The 24,335-nt window shown below is 42.0% G+C and overlaps 1 protein-coding gene across 1 annotated transcript in view; it reads right to left on the minus strand.

The window, feature by feature from the left end:
* Positions 1–541: 541 nt before the first annotated feature.
* The window catches only part of Spata48 (spermatogenesis associated 48), a 52,078-nt gene continuing 28,284 nt past the window's right edge, over positions 542–24,335 (minus strand). The window contains 5 exon segments of the mRNA XM_028882972.2: positions 542–764; positions 6,820–6,927; positions 18,685–18,792; positions 19,757–19,798; positions 23,363–23,430. Of these exon segments, the coding sequence (XP_028738805.2) occupies positions 644–764; positions 6,820–6,927; positions 18,685–18,792; positions 19,757–19,798; positions 23,363–23,430 (447 nt within the window). The 3' untranslated portion in view covers positions 542–643.

The raw sequence follows: 24,335 nt of genomic DNA on the forward strand, positions 1-24,335 counted from the left end.
CCGATGTATACAAACTAGCATGCTTCCTGAACCTATGAACAGAACTGTACTGGGGAGACTCTGGGGGCACGTCTGCTGCTCCTGTTCTCCTTGGGTAAGCACGGTCAGGCCACACTAATCTGAAGATGTGTATGGTAGGCCGTGCCTGCCTGAGGGCTCCCAGTGAGCCCGGGAATGCTTCCTTCTCCAGAGCAGAAATCCTAGAGTAGGAAAGAGAGTGTTTTGCCTATTTGTCTCTAGATGGTGACCCCTCCCCCGACAGCGTCCATGTTGTATTGTCCCTTAGGTGACAAAAAGAATGCCATTGTCTGTTGTCACTGCCCAACTTTTAAATGTGAGGATCATCTCTAATCCTCAAACCCATGACCCTCTAGGAGGGCCCAGTATTCCAACACTGAAGAGTTCTCTGTGGGTTCTCTGTGTCCCAACTGCCAGTCCTGGTTCACAGCAGACTGAGTGGCCACCATCACGGGGAAGAGAGTGCCTGAGCTCAGGCCTGGACGTGCTGCCTGTCTGGTACCCCAATTCATTCAGACAGACATAGTTAGACCATTCTGTATTCTTTTGTTTCTCCATCACTGTGCACAAAGCCTCCCCCGCCCCCCAGCTGGGGCTCAGAAGTCTCTCAGGGGTGTGGTCTCCTTCAGTACTCAAGGGTTTTTTTCCCAATCCTGAAGGGGTTGTAAGGCTTCACAGTTGTGACCATTCGAGACATTGGGGCCTGGTGACGGAAGCAGTCAATTTCCATTTGTTGTCGTAAAATGCTAGGATCAGAATGGGGACACAGAGGGGGGAAAATGACATAATTCATTAACATGAAAACAAATATTTCATCTTTTTATCCAACTAACGCGCTACAGAAGTGGAAGGATAGAGGAGCCAGTAAGGGAAAGATGGGGTAGAGAGTAGCGTAGGAGAGGCTGGGAACGACCACCCCTGCTTGGTTTACTGTACCGCGTGCACTGCACTGTGTTCTGCTTCTGAGAATGTATCCTAGATTTATAGCAAATGCTTAGAAACGAGGTGGACATAAACCGACCTGAAAACTGCTTTGGAAGCCCTTGATGGAAGGACCCAGGAGATAGGTACACCTTGGGAGGGAGAGGGGCATTTGGATGGAGTCTCCTTGGAGGAGGTGGCAGAGGAAGGTGGGTGGAGAACACATGGAAGGCAGGCACCTGAGGCTGGGGAGAGGCTGGGGAGTGAGAGACACACACAGGCTGGACAGCCACTGAACTAAGGAGCAGGTGTGGAGTCTGCCTTTCTGTGTCTGCCTGGATTGAAGCCGGCTGCTTGCTCAGTCTGCCTTAGTTTGCCGGTCTGCATAGTAGAACTAAATCTACCCTACCAAACTTTTCCTAAGAATTGATGGAAAGAAACTGAAAATATGGACTGCTATGAAGATAAGCTTTTATCCCTCCGGTTACTACCCTAGAGCAGGGTTGATGTGCATCATACCAATTATATGAACAAACCCAAAAACCTTCTGTATGTAGACCTCCACTGTGAATGGTCCATGAGGTTGGTCATATACACACACTGCAATGCTTGTGTGAAGCAAAAAGTTAGAGAGCCACTGTGGAAAGGTAACCCCCATGCAGCCATACAATCTGAAGTAGTTTTACATTTGGGCTGCAATTAACATGATATTGTATGTATGCATCTTTTTAAAAAATGTGTTGTAGAAAATGGCACAACTTCTGTGCAGGTCACATCCTAGAGTAAGGACCATACAGAGACCACCAGACTCTAACAGAAATAAGAGTTGCTGAGAGGCGTGTTTGCAAACCTGTTCCTTCTTATCTACCTCAAGCATGTCCTCATCTACTCCTTGTGCATCTCTTGTCCTTGTTTCTTTCCTATATATTCTGCATCCTGCCCCCAGGATGAATCAGAAGGCACTTGGAGCTCACTACACCTGTCTTGAGATTCAGAATGGAGACTCCTTTTCATGTATCCTCCAAAGTCTAAGCAATTAAAAGGCTCACTTTGGCCCCGAAGTCTTACCTAATACAAAGATTCCTGGCAAATGCACCACCCCTATCCTCGGTGTGGAGAGACGTCAACAGTCCCTTCTCCTGTCCCTGCATTAGTCCTCAACCTGGCAGGAGCCCTTCACTCTGCTGGTGCTACCAGAATCCAGATGGTATAAGATTAGGGAACAGCCAGGGAGAAAGTGGAAGTAGGGTGCTAAGAGCAGTTGTTTGCTTCCTCAGAAGTTCAGAAGTCAAAAGAAGGAGAGGAGAAGAAGAGGATGGCAGCTTGGAGGGGCACAGTAAGGGTCACCGAAATGGATTTTTCCCAAGCACCTGGCCAGTCAGTAGAGAGGAGCCAGATGCTAAGAAGTAAGCAGAAATGGAGAGGTTTCAGAAACAGAGAGGTTTCAGAGGTGAGAAGGAAGGGTGAGCCTTTCACAAGTGAGTGCACATCTTCTTAAGAGGAAGAGAAAGACTCAGTGATGGACTCCTGGGGAGGAGGGTGGAGTAGCAGAGGAAACAAGGCAGCCACTTGGGATGGCCCCGGTCTCTACAGGAGCATGGGGAAAGGACTAGAAGATTACGATAGGCTTGGTAACAGCCACACCAGAGATATGTAGGCATCTAAAAAGAGAGGAGCAGGTTACAAAAGCACAGAAATCATACAGCAGAGCCAACATACCAGAGTTCCCAGATAACGAGATGGCCAGAACAAAACACAACAGGAAACATGCATTAGACCACATAGACACAATCAGAAGGGAAGCCGCTCAAGCTTGTAGAGTCCTTGCCATACGCAGCAGGCAGATACATGGCCTTACACTTTCCCTGGAAATTTTCAGAAAAGCACTTAAATGGTGCTACAAAAATGTCAGCAGTGTCAGAGATGGGGGCTTCATGGAGGAGAGCTTTGGTTGCTTGCCTTCCTACTAGAAGCCTCATCTTTATGTCAATGCAGAGATAGTCTAAATTCACACTCTTCCTTTCCCTCTGGACTGTGCTTTCTCAGGCTAGAGCATCTCAGGCACTGAGGGTTTCTGTGTGGGCTGGCTGTGTGCTGTAGGCTGGGCAGAGTGGAGTCAACACAAGTTGAGCTGAGGGAAACACTCCGGTTGTTGTCACTATTTCTGTCTGTTCTCCACTCTCAGATCAAGGGCCTCAGACAAGCCACCTAACAGGACTCCATGTCCTCACTCTGGGGTAATAAATGACATCCATGTGTGTGTTGGAGAAAACCGTGGAAGCAGTCAGGAGCCTGATGGGACGGACGGGAACATCCTTATGAAAGAGTTGAGTTTTTTCTCTAGTTGCAGAACAAAGAGACACTTTTTAGCTTAGCAGTAGAGGTTTATCTGAAAGACAAAAGGAGCCTTCTGGCCCCTCTTGGATTGTCTGCTTGTGTAGCAGTGCGGATGTGTGGGAAGGTGTTACAGCAACAGGATGTCTGGGTAAAGCCTCACACAACTGGGGTTTAAGGAGGACTGCAGAGGAAATGGAGAGAGGTGAGAAACGTCTGAGTTTGCTCTAATGGAAGTCTAAATCATGAACCAGCCTCAGTCAGAATGCTTTACCTTCACTCTTTGTATCCTGATGGGTACAATGATATATTTAATGGTTGGCATTGTTTCTTTATGTTCTTCATATGCAACAAAATTGCAATTGTTTCAGTGCCTACCAGCCTTGCTTTCAGAAATGGATTTGTAACATTTGAAATGTGTCTTGACATTAACCTTGGCAATAATATTTTGGATATCACACCAAAAGCTGAGGCTACAAGTCAAAAAATAGATGGGGATGTAGCAAATTAAAGCCACTGCAGAACAAAGAAACAATAAGATAAGAAGACAACCTAAGGATTGGGAAAAATACTTGTGACCTATATGTCTTCTAAGGGTTAACATCCAAAGATATACAAAACACTCACGCAACTCAACCACAAAAGCCCCCAACAAGCAAAGGACCTGCATAGATATTCTTCAGAAAAGACATAAAACTGTGAGGAAAAAAAGCATGTGAAAATGTTCCAAATCACTAACGACCTGAGAATGTAAACAAAAACTCAATGAGATATTGTCTCACACTCAGTAGGATGGAGACTCTTATCAAAAGGAGAAGAGACAGGGAACACTGGAGAGACAGGAGAAGAGGGAGTCCTTCACAATGTGGGAGGGAATGTAGATTGGTGCATCATTAAGTAAATCAGCATGGGAGGCCCTGGGCACATAGGAAATGAAGTTCAGAGATGATCCAGCAACCCCATTTCAGGTACATTCGCATCCAAGGATATGAGAACTGCTTCAAAGAGACACCTGTACCACATGTTCACTGCTGTCCCTAATAGCCAAGATATGGATAATCCAGGTGCCTATTGATGGATGAATAAATTATGACATGAATACACATATCAATATCCCCCCTCCCGCATTATTCTTCAGTCTTATACAAGAGGCTGAATAATATAAAAAGGAGATTCTGACATTTGCTATGACGTGGGCAAACCTAGAGCTCATTAAGTGAACAACCTAGAAATAGAAAAAAAAATCTTGTATGATCGCATTGCATGTGAATTTATATTTAAAAAACTAAATATACAAAGGCAGAGAGCAATGGTTAGAAAGGATGGATGATTAGGAGGAGGAAATGGAGGGATGCAGGTCAGAGGATAAGCCCCGCCAATAGAAAAGAACAAGTCTAAAGATCTAACACAACATGAGGACTATGGGTAATAGCAGTGTAATAGCAGCATTCAGAAATTTTGAGTAGATTTTAGCTGTTCATGAAAAACTGAGAGATGATGGATATGCTCATTTGTTTGACTATATAACCATTTCATTATCTATATATGTATCCTATAACACCATATTCCTTTAGATACACACAGTAAAATTTATTTTTTTTAATTATACATATAAATATTGAGATTGGAAAAAAATGTCTTGGAAGTAAATGAATTCTAACTATTAGCCTGAAAAGCACTGACCTCCTATAGAGATGTTCAGCACTAGATGAATGGATATTCAACAGGGTTGTCAAACCAGAAGTTTAGATATGCCGAGAAAGCCCACTGTCAGTCGGTACCTTTCCTCTCCTTTAACGTTGCACTTACAGAAGAGGCCTTGTGGGATGGGGAGTGCACAGAAGGCTTGACATGGCCCTTTCCACACTCCCAAGGGTCCCTCTAACCTTTGTGGGGCTGCTGTCACCTGGCCCTCAAATATCTGAGACCAAGTAAGTCCTTTCCATCCAAGAGTCACTCCTGGAGTCACTCCTCTGGGAGATCTTCTTCAGCACCCCAACACTCCCTTGCAGCTTGTAAGTGCATGCCTCAGTTTCCTTGTGTGTGAAATACAATTGGTAAGAGCCCCTTCCTAGTCGGTTACCCAGAAGTAACATCAACTGAGTGTCCAGAATGATTGTCCCGTTTATTCTGGCTACCATCCTTTGCTGCAGTGTCTGTTTTGTTCACTTTCTTGCTTTCTCCTTGTGAGTAAGCCGTGCTCCTACGAGTTACTGGAACACTGTCGGTGTGTGATAATATAATCAGAGAATGTGAGAGTTAAACAAAAATGGACGAGTGAATAGCAAAATGAACAGCTGGGTGTCCCTCTTCTTGGATGCTGCTCCTATTTACAACTGCTGCTTTCCAGAATATCCCAGTCCTTGGGAAGAGGAGCTCTACTTAATGGCCAAGTCCTAGTCTCAGTCCTCAGAAAGCCCTTCCGAGCCACTGAGCACAGACTCCAGATTCCAGCATTATGAGATTATGACATAATGACACCTCTATGACATTAGCCTGCTTCAGGACACCCAAATTATTCTATTTCTTCAGTTACTTGTAGTTTTTGTTGTTTGTTTGTTTGTTTTGAGGCAGGATCTCAGGATCTAGCCCCGGCTGACGTGGAACTTTCTATGTAGACCAAGCTGTCCTTGAACTCATAGAGATATGCCTTCCAAATGAGTACTGGGATTAAAGGCATTTGTCACCGTGACCAGCCTTCTTGTGTTCTTTAGTGTCTATTTCACAATTCTGGATTTGGATTTAAGTGTGGGGACATGCACATTCAGTGCCTGAACCAAGCTGAGTTAAACATGTGATAAATGGAATATTCCTCTACTGAAAGAATGTGATTTAGAGAAAATGGTACCCTTAGGGGAGGGCTACCCATCATAGCTTGTTCACTTGCATAGGCTAGCCTTAGTCTCAGGTAGCACCTGCATTTCCAGAACGCTGTAGTCCTTTTTGTTCAAGGTCAGGACTTCTCCCAAGTGCTTCCAAATTTGGGGTGTGATGAGAATAGTGTGTTGCCTCTCACCACCTATTGCCAATGAAGCATTCCTCCATCTTTCCACCCACTGCCTTCTGTTTTAACTTGCAAAAAACGGGCATTCAAATACGGGTGAGTTTCAACAGAATTTTTTTTTCTTCATAAAAAAGACATTCACAAGAAGCAAATGCATGGCTCTTGTTGCACACACTAGGTAGCATGTAGCTTTGATAACAGCAGGTTAATTATGATGCATGTGCACAACTGGGGGGAGAGGGTCTCAGAGGTGAAGATGCTTTCTTATAATATGCTCGAAATAAGAGCCTTAAGGGACCACCACCATTAGCACTGTCAACAGGACCATTAACCTGCATTTTTTCCCAAGACAATTCTGAGTAAAGTTCCCCTCAGTAAGAAAATGAACTGCTTTTTTTTTTTTTTCCCGGCTTGACACTCCATTTTTCTTAAGCATTGCAAATTTTCTCTTAGTATTTAATTGTTCTTTAATGGAATAACCATAATTATCATTTCTCTTTCTAATGCATGTGAGCAAACTGAGTAATAGGATTCCTACTTACCGACTCATCTCTGAATCTGGTGATGGGGTTGTTGATGGAATATTAGAATTTGTTGGGTGGGTGGCTGTGAAATGAACCTTGCCGGTGTATCCTGGAATATTCGCCGCACTGAAGTCAAGAGGGAGAAGAAGGGCATGAAAGGAGATTAAAATAATGATTTGTGAAATAGTCATAGTCACTAGACCCAAATATAAAAAATGGAAGGAAGATTCAGTCCAGTTGTTTTTCCTTCATAAACTTGGGTATATAAGCAGGCATGCATACATAGACAGACAGGCAACATTTCAACTCTGACACTAAAATACTTACCATTCAAGTGTGTTTTCACTATTATTTTAAGTGTGTATGTCCAGGCTTACCACTGACCTCAGTTGTATACTGAAGGAAGATGTAAGTTTTGACAAAACAGTGGATCTATGCCACACATGACTTTGTACTGCAAACTCTGGTATTAATGAAGACACATCCATGTGCTAACACTCATGGTGGTTTTGGTCTCTGCTTCCTGGTTGTGCTGTGAACAGACTTATCCAGGATCTGTTACTTCCATGGTGTACTGTGTCACCACAGACCCCAAGCAACATGGCCAAGGACCATGGATTGAAACCTCTAGTTCTGTGAGCCAATGTGTGTGTGTGTGTGTGTGTGTGTGTGTGTGTGTGTGTGTGTGTGTGTGTTATAGTTGATGCCTTATCTGAGGATTTTTTTTCTTATTGACAGAAATCTGACTAACACTTCTCAGGAAGTTGGAAAACAAAAGAGATGTCAGCGAGACAAGTGCATGCTCTAGTGTCAGAGTGAAGGTAGAGGTCTAGTGATTCCCTTTATCAGCCTTGGGATCTGGGGTCTGGATCCTTGTACATTATTGCCTCAGCCATGACATCAGGGAGTGGTATAACCTAAAGGACTTGGGGTATAGTCATACAATTCATACTGTAATTTCTTGGTGTTCATCCTATGTTGATTATGTGTTAGTATCAGAATGTTAGGGAAAAATTATGCAGTAAGCAGGCAGTTGCTCTAATAAAGCTCACAGCTGTCCTTTGAATGTGTCATTCTATTCTATTCTATTCTTTTGGTGATGGCTTACTGGCTTAAAGCTAATCAAATTGGGGACACCTCTACACTTACAAAACAAAGGAAAATGACATCAAGAGCCACAAGTCAGAATAAATAATATGAACTAATGAATTTTCTGAGGCCAGGAAGTGAACATCTAAAGACAAGGCCCTGCATTGAGAGGGTGGGAAGGTCTGCTTCTGCAAGCTTGCCTACCCCTCACCACCTGTGAGATGGTACCAACCATAGGGAAAACGCTCTTGCCCCCAGCCCAGCCAAATGCTGTTGAAAGAATTGCTGTTGAAAGAGACGAGACAATTTAAAAAATGAAATATTTTTTAAAAAAAGAAATTTCATAGGTTAAGAATGCAAAATTCATACAGTATACCCAGCTGCAAAGACTTGCAGGTGGTTCTACACATTGAAATCTCATTAGTAATTTAAAAGGTGGTGATATGTAGCACCAACTTCCAATATTTGAACTAAATCAAGAATGCTGGGACCTGGGAATCTGGGCTCTTCATAATTCTCAAAGGTTCTAGAACAGGTTGAGGATCAGGAACCTGCTGTAAAATGAAGTTGTGAAGTCTTTAGAAGGGCCTGGAGGAGTGAGTGAAAGCCCAAGTTCTGGGCCCTGTCCCTTGGGATTTCTCGGGAGTTTCTTAAGAGTAGCTGTAAGGTGGAGAGGTAACAGAGAGGAGGCCAAACTACTGATGTGTGTGTGTCTCTTCCCCCAAGCATTCTTTGAAGCTTCCATGCATGTTACCAAGGAAATCCCCTCCATCTGGGTGACAGGTTTTTTCCACTGCCTCTGAAACACCTGCAGAAGTAAAGTGCCTCTAAAGTCAGAGTCCTCAGCCGGCAGCTAGGAGGTCAGAGAGATGGACACAAGCATGCTGTCAGTCACAAGAGGGGCTTCATTACAAACCCCATGCAGCTCTGTGAGCCTCTGTGCCTCGAAGACTATTTATCGATCTTGACTGACAGCTGTGTTACACTACATAAAGGCGGTTCTGTGACACATCCTATCTAATAATGACCTACTGTGAACTAGTAGACCTGACCCACTAGCTGCTTTGGCTAAGGACGAATTCAGCAGCATATAAAGTGACACATATTTGAAAATGAAAGTTCTCACCCACGCTGTTCTAAATATATTTCCCTTAACCCTGGCCAACAGGGCCATCACAAGAGGACATTTGTGCCCTCTTGTGAAATAAACACTTACATACACTTGCCATATAAGTCCACCCTTATATGAGGGAAAGAAAGACGACTCTCTGGGACACCCGGCTGCTTCTAGGAGGGGATGTTTTTCAGCTGAAGGAAATAAAGCCACGAAAGGTACTGAGGCAATGGAATGGACCCCTCCATTTGCTGCATGTTCAGGGAACCCTACCTGCCCACGTGAAAACAGAGGGGCATCAGCAACCCATGGGCGCTGACACTACATTTGTTTTTATTTTTGTTTCTAGCTTCTTGGCCTTGACCACATCTTTTGAGCCCCAATTCCTTCATGAGCCTGGGTTTTGTTTTGTTCGAATATTTTATTAGCTAAGTTGACAATTGTTTGTTTCATCACAATAAAGCACAATAAAGTAAAAAAATTAATGATTTCAGAAGATAAATCAGCAGTACTAGCAATCTTCCTGGATAAGCCCCCTGCCTGTTGTGCTTCCAGGCGTGAGACACCATGTCCAGTTCATCATAATTATATACACATGTTGTATAATACTTACAGGTTAACACAAATAAGGGGAAATACACTTTAAAGTAAAGTAGAAAATGGAGGAAAATATGTTTTACATACAGCATAGGAAAAGCTATGTTGTGTGTAGACTATATGTATTGCCTACATGGCTAAAGATTTAATTACACATACAAGTTTCCCAATATACTATAGACTTCACACTCATTGTGTATAACAAACTCTCTTTTAAATTATTCATATAATTTAGGCAATTTTCTCAATGATTCTATACCTTACATTGTATCACGTGCATGCATTATACAATGGAATATAAAGAATAGAATAGAGACAAAATAATCTACTCAGAGTCAAGCAAGCTTCAAGTGGCAGGACCAGTCCCAGCCTGAAAAGCCTGGGCATCAGAGCTCGCACAGTGGACTGTATCTGAAAAATCCTGGCAGGTTCTCAGCCAAGCCAGGAGGATAACATATACACATTTGTTATTGCCCTGAGGTACTGGAGACTAAACGTAGGACATTATGCACACTAAACACATCCTCTATTGCTGCGCAGTAAACTCAGCCCATCCATTTGAAAACACAAACATCTGAAGGCTTGAAAAATCTAAGTGGGCAAAGACCATGGTGGCCAAAAAAGAAGACAGCCAATGACCAGCTGGGTGACCTCAGATCCAGGTGAAAACTCCCCTCCCCCCCACACTTTTTTTTTTTCTTGTTCTGAATCTTACTAGGTAACCCGAGCTGGCTTTGAACTCCTGGCACTTGCTGGGCTTCCAGCATGTCCAGTTCATCTTACATTTTTATTTTACTAAAAGATTTAATTTTACATAAAAATGAAAAGATTTCTTATTTTTGATATGTCTTTGCGTGTCTTTGGATTTATGTGCATGTGAGTGTAGTGGCCACAGAGGCCAGAAGGTAGCATTGGATCCCCTGAGATTGGATGTGCAGACAGTTGTGAGATGCCTGATATGGGTGCTGGGAACTGAACTCAGGCCCTCTGGAAAAGCTGCAATGCTCTTAACCATCAAACTCATCTCTCCAGTTTCACACAACCAGTCGAAATGGAAACTTTCTGAGCCATCCTCAACTGTACCCTATCCAGGGTCACTGCACCTTCCTTGAAGGGCCCTGGGGGGGGGCATGTGGTGCAGGTGAGGAACTATCATGGCATCGCTCATCACATGCAGAATCAACAAGAGGAACTCAGATGTGTGGCGGGGGGGGGGGGCCGCAGCTCAGGACAGCCAGGGGAAAGTGGATGAGAGAGAAGGATGGGCCCAGAGGATGAGAGGAAGGAAAAGCCCAACACACTGATAGGGGAAGAGAGAGGGAGAGAGGCGTTTGGAGCTATGATGGATCTGATGTTTCCATTCACTACTTTGTGATGTCATCTGGTGAAGGAATTATTTTTTCTGAATGCTTTAAGATTTGTGTTCCACTACCTCAAGACCCAGCCATCCCACTCTTGGGCATATACCCAAGGAATGCTGATTCATACCATAAAGATACATGCTCAGCTATGTTCATAGCAGCACTATTTGTAATATCCAGAACCCAGAAACAACCTAGATGCCCATCAGCGGAAGAATGGATGAAAAAAATGTGGTACATATACACAATGGAGTACTACTCAGCAGAGAAAAACAATGAAAGCATGAAATTTGCAGGCAAATGGATGGAACTAGAAAAAATCATCCTGAGTGAGGTAACCCAAGCCCAGAAAGACAGTCATGGTATGTACTCACTCATAGGTGGATTCTAGATATAAAATAAAGAATAATCAGACCACAACCCATAGAACCATAGAGGCTATATATATAGCATGGAGGTCCCTAGGACGACTGTGGCTTATAATAAATTTCAGTTTTACTCAATTATTGAAAAAAATAGCCAAATGAATGGAAACACATGAACTATGAACCAAAGGTTGAGGGCCCCCAGCTGGATCAGGCCCTCTGAATAGGTGAGACAGTTGATTGGCTTGATCAGTTTGGGAGGCAACTAGGCAGTGGGACCAAGTCCTGTGCTCATTGCATGAGTTGGCTGTTTGAAACCTGGAGCTTATGCAGGGACACTTGGCTCAGTCTGGGAGGAAGGGACTGGACCTGCCTGGACTGAGTCTACCAGGTTGATCGCAGTCCTCGGGGGAGGACTTGTCCTGGAGGAGGTGGGAATGGGGGTAGGCTGGGGGTAAGGGGAGGGGGTGGGAGGGGGTAGAATAGGGGAACCCATGGCTGAATGGTATTGTAAAATTATATATATATATATATATATATATATATATATATATATATATATATATATATATATATAAGATTTGTGTTCCAACCTTTTCCAGGAGTTGGCAGTTTTATTACTATCACTATCCTATGGATATGGTTTTTCTCTGCCTTCTTCACTCTTAACACTCTCTCTTTACAAGGAGATCTAAAAATAATATAGCTCAAGTTTTTTCTTCTAGGCAAGGATGAATCCCAAGAGCCAGCTCCGTGCCAGACATATGGCACTATTGGCGGTGTGTTAAGGTCAAGATTTGCCTCATGGTTGGGAGGTGCATTCTCTAGATGTGACCTCACAGTTCATGAAGTGAGCTATTTGGGGCTCTTCATGTCATTTCCTCTGACCTCAACCTCCTTGTCTGCAGAATGGGAACAGAACTGGGTTTTGTGCTTCTGCCTTGCTTGCACTATTTTGAAAAATAAAGAGGAGCGTAGTTGTGAAAGTGCTCTGGGAAGACCAAAATGTCTGGCTACAAGGCCGAAGCATCAGGCTGATACTTTGGGAACAGCTAGTCACAGCCAGTTTTAGTCCGGGTTGTGGTTGAGTTCTGTAAGGCTGAGGGTATTCCACTGAGCTGCCTGTGATCACCCTCTGCTACCCTAGACATTCTCCAGGCGCTGGCTGGGAGTCTCTGTTGGACAATTCCTCTTTATGGGCTGATGTGTTCTCACAGAAGTCTCTGCATCGAAAAAGCAGAGGCAATATGAGACTGTGACCCCTGGAGACAGATAGTGTTCTCAGTTGTGATGGAGGAGTGGAGGGCCATGGAGGCTGTGATGAGATGACCCACCTGGTTGATCCCTGGGCTCTGTGACCTGGACCTGCATCTCCCTCACAGGCCAATCCTTACTCTTTGCTGGGAAACACAGTCACGGTGTTTCTATGGCAGGTACCATGGGCTCCCTCCTTCATTTAGATTCCAATGCCAAAGAAAAGACATTTTGAGCAGCTCTCTTGTTCTCTTATGACTGCGTGAGGGCAGATTGCTCCTGGGCACTGTGTGTGTACAGGCCTGCAGGTACATGTCACTCAGTTCTGACTGCCTGTCCTGACCACTCCTGACTGTGGCTGTTATGAAGCTGTTATGGGGTCATGGGGTTACATGAAAAGGAACTGGCCTTGGGTTCAGCCTGGTCAACTGTCTAAGCCACCTCTTCTGTAAAGAGGCAAAGTCAAGCTGAAAGCAAAAATGATCCTTACCTTAGTTTTTCTGTTTGATTCAGATTAGAAATGGGGGCTAATTATATAATTTAAAGAAGTTCTCGACCATCACCCATGTCCAGGAAAGGCACTGAATGTCTACTAAGGTCTTCTGAACTCCAAGAATTCCTGTTCAACCAGATGGATAGTTTGCATTCTCCTGGATCCTGGCCTCCTCACAAGCTGTAAGTTCCTTAACTTTAAATGTCTTCTGATATCTGGGCATGCATGCCAAATTAGGAAACTGTTATTTCTAATTAGAAAACTCATATCATAATTCCATTTGTATGGATGTGATGGACAAGTATGTAGGCAGAATTTTGCAAATATACAGGCTGAAGTTACTTTTTCTTCATTGTTTAATACCAGGAAAACTAGTTTAGTCAGAACTGGGCCTATATAAGCTTGGTGTGGTCTCACAGTAGAATACTATGCAACCATTAAACAAATTTTATTATGAAGAAAATGTTCAGTATTTATTTAAATCTTACATGCATGCAAGTGTTGTATGAGTTTGCAGGCTTCTTAGATACATAGATGAAGGATTATCAAACTTTCAACACTGGTATTGAAAACCAAAGAGTTAGCTCACCTTTTATACCTTAAAATGCTTGGATTATTGCTATAGTCAAAATATGTAGGAGTTAAAAGGTGATGTTTAATGAGCTCTGCTAATACTAGAGATGAGCACAGACCTGGGGCACACAGAACAGTTCCAGAAAATCACTGAACAACAACAGGCTTGAGAGTGTTATTATATCTTGACCCTGGAATCTATTTCAAGGAACCTCCATTAAATAAATAATTTTAACACATGAAAGATATGTGTAAAAAATATTTGAGAGAACTGTGTATCATAGGGAAAAGAAAAGAGAAAGGAAACAATTCATATATGAACTTAAACAAATTAGTCAATTGCAATATATCTGCAAGAATAGAAGCGGTGTTTAGGAAAGTGTTTCATGATCATGTTGTAACGCAGAGGTGGTGCGTGCTCCCTGTGGCATATCACAGTGGGGGGTGCTCCCTGTAACTTGTGATAGGTGGGAAGGGTCAGAGGCAGTTATGTTCTCATGGGAGAGTTTGGTTTTGTGTTTACTAATGCTTTCTGCACTCAATTCCTATAATGATTGGATTTAATTCTACAACAAAAATTATAAACTACATTTTAAACTGTTAAAGCATTCTCCATCAATGTCGACCACACTGGTTATGTCAGATGACCTGGTAACTAGAAAAGAAAAAAGAAAGAAACAGAAAGGAAGGAAGACAGACAGACAGACAGACAGACAGAAAGAAGTCACTTGAGGAAAATTTGCAAGATAATGCCCCGAAGGTCAAGCCACTGGAGGTTGACAGTGACTTTTTGCCTTCCTGACGAACAGTATCATGGCAAGGGTAAGGGCGTAGTTAGACAGCAATCTTCTGGACTCTAAAGATAATATAGGGTATCTAGGTAAGATGTTCTTTTAAGTTGTGAAACTCCAAGGAAAATCACATTTGCATTTAAATAGGATAGTGGTGTTTCGTTTTCCCCTATGTGGCACAAAATAAAAATGTGCATTTCTGGACTTCAGACTTTGTGGAGATGAAATCATATTTTTATAAAATTTATAATTTTATTGTCAGCCCAGTGCCATATTGTGCAAAATACATAATATTTAATTTGAGACCCATCTGTAGGTAGCCAAACTCGCATGTGGGGCAAACAAGAGATCAGCACAAAGCAGAGCTTCTTGGTTGGTGCAGGGGAGGAGATGTTGAGGTCCCGGAGCACAGGGCACGTGGAGTTCAGAAGAGTTCACTAGAAATCTATTTCTCAAGCTCAATGTGGACAAACACAGGCATTTACTATACACTTGTGTGTGCTATGTGCGACACTATGTGTCACCACATCCATAAACACTTCATGATAAAAATGGAAAACATTTGTTGTGTTAAAAGGTTATGAATTGGTTACAAAACAGAATCAATCAGAAGAAACTTTGCAACCTGGGACGCCCTCTAGTGCCCACATCAGAGAAGCACAGCTAAATGTCAGTTACAGGCTTCTCTTCTACTCAGCGTCCTTAAAACACAAGCTTCAGCAAGACAAAGTAAATAAGCACTCTTCCAAACTCAAGGAAATGTCATTTTTTCCTTTTTTTTGGATAAAAAAGCCTCCTGTTTTTGTTTCAGTATCTTTAAGAATGATCCCAAAGAAAGTTTGATATTTTTTTTTTCCGGCAAGATTGTTTCAGAAAACATTTCAAAATTCAAGTATATATTTGAATAAAAGGAAACATTAATAAAACCAGATGCTTGGTGAACATTTTAAGATTGGCTTTCTCCTTATGTTCTTCCTTTAATTTTTTTGTAATGATTGTTTAATAGCAATGATTTCCTTGCAGAATTTATGGAAGAATTTTACATCTGACTCGTTCAGACTTGATAGAGCATGGCAGGTTGCAACCGCCTTCATAACGCCACATGTGGAAGGGACTTTTCTCCTCCTTCTCCTCCTCCTCCTTCTCTCTCTTCTCCTTCTTTTCCTTCTCCTCCTCTTCTTCCTTTGGTTAATTGAGACAGAGTCTCTCTATGTACCCCTGGCTGTCCTGGAACTCACTGTGTAGACAAGGCTGGCCTCAAGCTCAGAGAGATCCACCTGTCTCTGCATCCCGAGTGCTGGGATTAAAGATGTGGGGCAGCACCGCCCAGTAGAGTGACTTCTTTATAGTCATGAGTCAAAACCAAAGTTCAGGTTTTTGTGAAATAATCTGTCCACCAAGATTTTTAGCTTGTTGGAGGCAAATCTTTTTTAAAAAATATTTACATTAGGACAGTTCTTAGCATAGCCTCCAGCCCTAAATAGATATGCTTAAATTCTTTGATTGAGACTATTTACATAAGTGTACTAAAGTCAAAGATAGTTTTTAAAGATATTTTATAGCTCGACAGAGAGTAAAAAGAATTAGGTAAAATAGATAACAGAAATAAGTAAATAAATAACAGGAAAAAACTCCCAAATTCAAAATTATAGTAAGAGATAGTGTTACAATTAACAAACAATAAAATATAGCAGAAGATAAGCTAGTCAGAAATTTATCTACATTGGTTTGTGGGCATAATATGTTTTTAAAAGATAAAATTGGTTAGCATTTAAAATGTTGTGACATGGGCTGGAGAGATCGCTCAGGGGTTAAGAGCACTGGCTGCTCTTCCAAGGGACTCAGGTTCAATTCCCAGCACCCACATGGTGGCCAACCACCATCTGTAACTCTTAATTCCAAGAGAACCTAACACCCTCTTCTGGCCTCTGTGGGCACATACACAGGCAAAACACCCATACACATAAATAAATACTTAGAAAATGTTGTGACTATGACTGTATGAAATCCTTAGTAAGCTGTCAATCACAGAAACCAATGTGAGAGTATCTCTGGTATTTGGCAACTCAGTGGCATGGAGGAAAGAGAATGAAATGTCTACTTCAATGAGCTGCATAAACAAAATACTTTAAAAAATGTGCCCCTCAGAATGATGTTTTATTTTTTTGTCATTGTGTCTAAACAATGCAATATGAAAGCTACTTAGATGCATGCCCAGTGTACTAGGCACCACAAGGAATCTAGGGAGGATGTGCACAGTAGGTTTTAGCAATCATTAAACCATTTTATATGGATTTGATATCCTCAAATCTTAACATCTTCAGGTCTTTGGAACCAAATCCTCTGCCCCTATACCAAAGGACACCTAACTTAACTGCTCTGAGCCTGTGTGTATACGTCCTATACTTTATGGAAGACAATAAGAATATGGAGGTTTGAAAATGGTCCCCCATAGTCTAGGGCATTTTAATACTTGGTCCCCAGTCAATGACACTCTTTGGGCAGTTTAGGAGGTATGACCTTTCTGAAGGAAGTACATCATTGAAGCCATGCTCTGAGGTTTCAAAGCCTTTCACCATCCCAGTACTCTTTCTCTGTTTCCGTGTGTGTGTGTGTGTGTGTGTGTGTGTGTGTGTGTGTGTGTGTGTGTGAACTCTCAGCTTGCTGCTTCGGCTGCTCCCATGACAGACCCTTATCTATTTGGAACCATAATCCTTAATAAACCCTTCCTTCCACAAGCTACCTTGGTCCCGGTCTCCCCATTGCAGCAATAGGAAAGTAACTAAGATAACCATAAAAGTATTTTGTAACATCCATTATAGAGGGATGTATAGGAGTTTAACTCATTTTCTGACTTCAGCATAATGGTGCAAAAGTGGTATGGATACATAAGAAAGTGTGTCTTGACTTTAAATGTGAATCTTTCCCTGGCTGATTCTATGTGATCCCATTCTCTATTGGGCTGCTAGGATGCAGTATGCAATGTGAGTTGGCCCAGGATCGCAAACAGGAGCAGCTCCAGTCCTACATGCATTGTGTGTTGCAAAGTGAGAATAACTTAGGATGAATTTATCCAATCGCAGGTCAAAGAAGGGCTGACTGAGTATATTCATTCTATGGCCCTGTTTCTTAGACTATACCTCATGACCCATATGTCGTATAACTGAATGTGGGGGTCATAACAGGGATTTGGTAATAATAAAATGTTTCTGGGTGCACAAGAACCTAAAACTGACTCACAGTCCACTTACAGTAAGTCTGAGGTGGTTGGGGCAGTGTGACCTGTGTGTCATCATTTGACTTCACCACAGCCTTGGTTCTGAACACACAACTCTTTGGTTCTGAACACACAACAGCACTTTGCACTGCTTTTGCTATCTGCCATGTGACGCCAACACTCCCTGAAACACAGGCTCAGATTCCAGACCGTGTATGCTAAGACCTACACTGACCTACTGCATGGACAGAGTTTTCCGCTTTCCTAGAAATTTTATGATTCAATTATGAAAGAAAGACTTTTAGTAGTTTCTTACCACCATTCTTAGCATGTAAATATCAAATTAGTATAACTTTAGACTGTACTGTTAGGTGGTTTGAGTTTTAAAATAAGATTTATTTTTATTTACCCACATCTCTGTGTGTCTGTGCACCACATGAGTATGGGTGCTGCAGGAGGCTGTAAGAGGGAATCGAGTCCTCTGGAGCTGGAGTAACAAGTGGTTGTGAGTGCCTGGCTTCAGTTCTGGAACTAAGTGGGTCCTTCTCAAGAGCAGAAAGCATTCATAAGCACTGAGCCATCTCCCCAGCCCTAGAATGAGTTTTAGAATGACAGAGTTGTCTTGATTTTATTTAAAAAGTTGTTCAATGAATTTTCATTTGTGGTCAGGACATAAGTACCAGTAATTTCTGCCATTTTATAGCTATTTAGACAAAGTGGTGTTCTCAGCATTGATGGTTATAAAATGAAATGACTTGTTGGTCAGCCAAGTCCTTTTACTAATGCTGTTGGCAATTTGTGACAGATGACGACACTGAAGTCACAGTGATCACGTGGCTTGCTCAAGGAATTCCAGGTGAGCCCCCAAACTGTTAGCCCTCAGGTCATCATTTCTTTTAAGAAACTCACATTTTTTTCTTCATAAGTTTTGGCCCATAACAAGCTGGGCCATTTCTTTCCCTTCCATTTGTAATTCCATGAGCAAGTTTTATCCTTATTGATCAGCAAATGAGTGAGGATGGCACTTACCGACTTGTGTTTGTATAGAGCAGTTTAGAGTGCCGAGGTTTGGCCACCGATGTGATATCTCCGTAGGGGTTGTCCACATCGTCAGCATTTGTACTCTGCACATGACCACTGTCACAGTGAAAAGGAAAGTTGTAGAAAAGTTAGATTAGTTGAGCAAAGCAAATAAGGGATGCTTGATTTGTCAGAGTAGATTAAAAGCCCAAGCAGGAAAAATATGATGACAAATGACAATTGGGATTAAAAACAAGAAAGGTACGGCTCTTTGTTTTTAGACTATGAGGCCTCTACTCTGGGATTGGAAACCTGAGCAGGAGGGACAGTGGCAGCTGTTCAGGATTTTCTGGTTCAGAAGCTGGGGCTTCTGCAGCCCCAGGACACAGGGTGGATGCCAGGGCATAGGGGGTTGATATCTGTCGGAGACAGCAAGGCTCTGTGGGCACTGGAGTCTAGCTAGGAAGGTGTCAGGAGCGTGGGCCACATTGCTGAGCTGTGAGAAAAGGCTGGAAGGCGGATCATATCAGCAGGTCAGTGTCCCAAGGCTTCTGGGATTAAAACACCAGTAAGGAGGAGGGGGCCCTGATCAAAGTCTGAGTGTCCCCTCCATGTCCTCTCATCTCCTTCATTTCAAGGTGACCTTTCAAGCTAAGAACAAAAAGGAGAGAAGATGGCTGAAGATGAATGATGCACTCCTGCCATTCACAGAGACAGAGTTACAGTAGGGAGGGACAGGATCGTCCTTCCTGCATTTCCGTGTTCGTGACTACAGTGTTACCAGCTGCACGTCGTTTCTGACTGACAGCATGAGGAGGAGCAACAGGGTCATTTTATTTCCTAAATCATCCTATTGAGGAAAACAGAAAATGTGTCACTCATCATTTTAAAGTTTAACTAAAATCTCTGGTAAACCTTTGATTAAACTCCCGGCACTAAACAGGCATGGACCAGAAGCACACTGAAGGATGTTAAAACACGTATGTCGACTTAAGAGTGGACTGAAGCACAGTGAGGTGAAATGAACTACGATTTAGACTTAAGTATGGTTTATTTTAAAGCAACAAGAAATGTCACTTACGTATAGAGAGGGATGTATTTACTCCTAGAACTTGGACTCACACTGAGAAAAAGAAAAAAAATAGGCAATTGAGTTATTGATATTTTAAATAAATATCAAATTACTATAACAAGTCTCAAATTAAAAGATCTTGAGAGATATGAAATTGGCCTCTAAAAGTTTGTTTTAGAAACAATGGGGTGGTTTCAGAGCATATTCCATTGCTTTGTAATACTTCTGAATGCTGCCTACCCATCCCTGCTGAAGGGTGCTTTGGTTGTGTTCAGATCTTAGAAGCTGGAGAAAACCGATGACATAATAAGGCTCTGGTAAGTTCCTGGGAACGACTTTCCGTGGCTCCACCTTGAGCGACGCCTTGGCGAGTTTGGAGGAGTGCCATTAATAAGAAGAAGCAGAGCTTTCAAGTGCTGTCTCATTTGTTAAACAACCCCCTAAAATACAGCAAATCCATAAAAACCTCAACAAAAAGATTTAAGTAACATGCCTTCATCGAACACCCGGGCATTTCGTTCACACTCATACAAGAAAGATTAGTATGAAGCTGAGCTCCTTGGCATAGGCCCATAATTCCAGCACTTGAAGGCTGAGGCAGGAGGATTATGAGGTGGAGGTCAGCTGCCTCAGAAACAAAGCAGAACAAAATAACAAAAAAATCAATGATATATATTATTTATAAAGGTATTTAAGGAGCATTATAAACAATTCTAGCTTGCTGTGTAGATGCGAAGCTTATTTTTTTAATGTTCCTATCTTAAAAGAATTATCTTCAATTTATATGCTAAAATCTACATTGAGGTGTGATTATACATTTGACAAGACAGTTTAACAATAATTCTAAAGTCTTACATATTAATTTTAGATATGACTGAATAAAATGTACTTTAAAAATTTTATTTAAAGGATTTTAAATGTAAACATAATTACATCATTTCCCCCAATCCATTTTCTCCCTCCAAGTCTTCTCAGGTTATCTCTCCAACTCTCTCTTGAAATCATGACCACTTTTTATTTGCTATTGTTACCCTCCCCATACATAAATACAACCAGCTGAGTTTGTTTAGTGCTACTTATATGTATATGATTTCAGGACTGACCACCTGGTGTTGGGTAACTAACTAGGGGACTCATCGCTTGGGGAGACTATTTCTTCCATTTTCTTTTACAAGACTTGGTATTTTTCTCAATATCAGGAGGTACAGTGATCACTTCCTGGGATTGTGCATGCTCCTCTGGTGGTGCCCGTCTGACTCACACTGTATTTGTGAAAAGCACAGTTTCATCACATTGCCTCTCACAGCTTTGCAGTCATTAGTGATGCTTGTGATTCACCGCACATCAGACCATATACCATCCGTTGGGCCACTGAGAAACTAGTCATACAAATGAACTCAAACTCATAGTTATGGTGATGGACTGGATCCCTGACTTATATCCAAAAAGAATGGTGAGAAAGACATTTCCATGTGTACAGTTAAGAAAGAAAATTGTCTATTTTTATTACATTTATTTATTCATTTCTTCAGTATGTAAGTTTGAATGTGTGTGTGTGTGTGTGTGTGTGTGTGTGTGTGTGTGTGTGTGTGTGTTGGGGTGCCACACATGCTTTGGTATATTTGTAAAGATCAGAAGGCAAGTTTTGGGACTCAGTCCTCTCCTTCCATCATGTGGGTTGCAGGACCCGTACATACAGTCAGATTTGGTGGCAAGTGCATTAGGTGTACATAATCTGCAATTTTAATACAGTGTAACTTCATATTTATAAGAATGAAAAATTATTTTTAATTGGGCAAATTCTAACATTGTCCTCCAAGGTATTGTAATGGAAACTTAAGCACTACTGGTGGGACAAACCATTGGTTCAACTCATTTGATGAAGAATATGAAAATAACTAGAAGATAAGAAGAGATACCCTTCTTGATCCAGAAAGTATAGATATGAATCGGTATGTGTCAAATCCAGAAATATTTTTACAGTTGAGTGTGTGAAAGTACATGTATGTTGTTTCAACTGAAGTTAAATCAGAAACAAATTATGTGAATGGGTAAATGAACTGTGGTATAACTATTCAATGGAATTATATGCTTCAGAAAAAATGAACACCCAGAGAGCCAGAGAGACTAGATATGAATCTTATGAGCACAGTAGGGGATACAAGGCTAGAAGGCACAAACATAAGCAAGAGACAATGTATCTTTACAAAAGTTTAAAAAAGGAATCTAATACTGTATGTTGGTTAACAATAGTAGACTTAGGAATCTACAAGGAAGACCCCAGCTTAGACTCCTAGCAATAGCAGGAAATTAGCCTGAACTGGGCACCTCCTGTGACCAGATTGGTGCCTAGCCCAATTGTCATCAGAGACATGCAGAAAATGATGGAATCAGATGCAGACCCACAGCTAAACCTTAGGTAGAGTTCAGGGAACCTTGAGGAAAAGGAGGAGAAAGGAGTGTAGGAGCCAGAGGGGTCAAAGACACCACAAGAAAACTCACAAAATCTACTAACCTGGGCTCATAGGGACTCACAGAAACTGATCCAACAGCCAGGGAGCCTGAAAGGGACTAGGGCCTCTGCACATATGTCAGAGCTGTGTATCTTGGTCCTCTCGTGGGACTCCTAACAATGGGAACGGGGCTGTCTCTGACTCCTTTACAGGCTTTTGGGATCCTAGTCCTTGCCCAACCTTTATACATGGGGAGGTGCTTAGTCTTACTGCAACTTAATATGCCATGTTTTGTTGATACTCATGGGAAATCTGCCTTTTCCTGAACAGAAATGGAGGAGAAGTGGATGTGTGGGTGGTGGGAACAGAGTGGAGTGAGGTGGGGGGAGGGACTGAGAGGAGAGGAGGGAAGGGGAAACTGCAGCAAGGATGTAAAATAAATACGTAAATAAATTTATTAAAAAACAATAGTAGGCTAAAGGATTAAAGACTACATGAAAATGTGGAACACCAAACCCATAATAATATTTCTGGAAGGAGGTAGACATGCTGTTGGAGAGGCTCAGGCATTCCCACTGTAGTTTTTTTCTCAGTAGAGGGAAGTGATACACAGAATATATCATATTTTTGTTTATATATTTTTAAATAGGAAATATTTAGAGTGAATTAAACAAGCAGAGACCATAACCAGAGTTGTATCAGCTATAAAGAACAACAAAATACTGACGTTTTGGAAGACCAAATCACCAGTTTTTTTTTAAACTAATGTACAGAATTGTACATAGGAGAACATCAGTAACAAAGCCATAGCTTTAAGCATAAATACAACACAAATACATGATATGAAAGTTGATGGAACATCATTTAGAATCCCCTTTATATGAAGTCCATGGAGTACCACAACATTGTAACTGTCCACATCACCTGCAATTTTAAAATGCAGTACATTTAATAGTGTTCATTTTGAGGGTAACAAGAGGCCAGGCATTGCTGAGCAACTGAAATGGGATTCAGATTCTCTTCTCAGCCCAGGACCTTTGGAAGAAGATCTCTGGGACAATTTAATCTAAAGCTGGGTGCCTCTCCTGCCCTCAGCAGGGGCATCAGGTTCTTAGCGAGGAGGGTAAAGCGAGCAAAAACAACAGTAGGAAAGCAAACTTACAAATTGATTGGTTTGACTGGCGCTGAGAACAATCTCGTCTGAAATCTGTCCCAGAGTCCTCCGACCATCTAAAGCATTATGGAGATAAGCAAAAGCTATTAAATGATCTTATTGTAATTTTTTTTTTTTTTGAGACAGGGTTTCTCGGCTTTGAGCCTTTCCTGGAACTCGCTTTGGAGACCAGGCTGGCCACGAACTCACAGAGATCCACCTGCCTCTGCCTCCAGAGTGCTGGGATTAAAGGCGTTCGCCACCACCGCCCAGCTTGTAATTTCATAGAGGCCCTGGTGTCCTTAGCAGGTCATCATAGCTGAGTCTTAACTCTGGGAAAACCCTTTCCAGGCATCCTGGCAATTCTGGGAGGGTGGGGTGGGGCTTTGCTTCTGAGTGCTGTGGGTCTTGGCTCTTTGCTCAAACTTCCACTCCACTCTGTTTCCTCCAAGCTGGAATCTGCCTCGTGTGCACCTTCTCCAGGTGACATGGTTTCTCCATGTGAAAGGTTTAGCTTTAGTCATGACAGAGCCTTCTCTTCTGAGATCCATCATGGGCTTCCCTTTTACATCTTTGTACAGAGACTGGGTTCAGAGGACTTTAGACATTCAAATCATTTAACACGGGAAATATAATGAAATACCAATTTTTATGAGATATAAAATTTCTTTGAAGTAATTTAAAGATCCTTAAAAATAAATGAAGTCATACACAGCTTTTGTCCTTTAACTGATTTTCGCTTCCATGTAACAATCCAATGTTTGAGTGTTCATATTAAAGCTATGTGTTTCTTCTCTTATTATATCTTTATGAGAGTGGAAGAAATTTTACACGAGAAGGCAGACTTCCTAACTGGGGGCCTAGGGACTCCTTAGGGTATAATCGGTTTCCCTCTTTATATGTGGATTTTCTGTGCTGAAAAACTTCATTATGAGGAATCATCCAACAGCTGACCCAGACTTACTCTGTGAGCTGTGGCACA

The sequence above is a fragment of the Peromyscus leucopus genome, chromosome 10 (assembly GCF_004664715.2).
Source record: "Peromyscus leucopus breed LL Stock chromosome 10, UCI_PerLeu_2.1, whole genome shotgun sequence".
NCBI lineage: Eukaryota > Metazoa > Chordata > Mammalia > Rodentia > Cricetidae > Peromyscus > Peromyscus leucopus.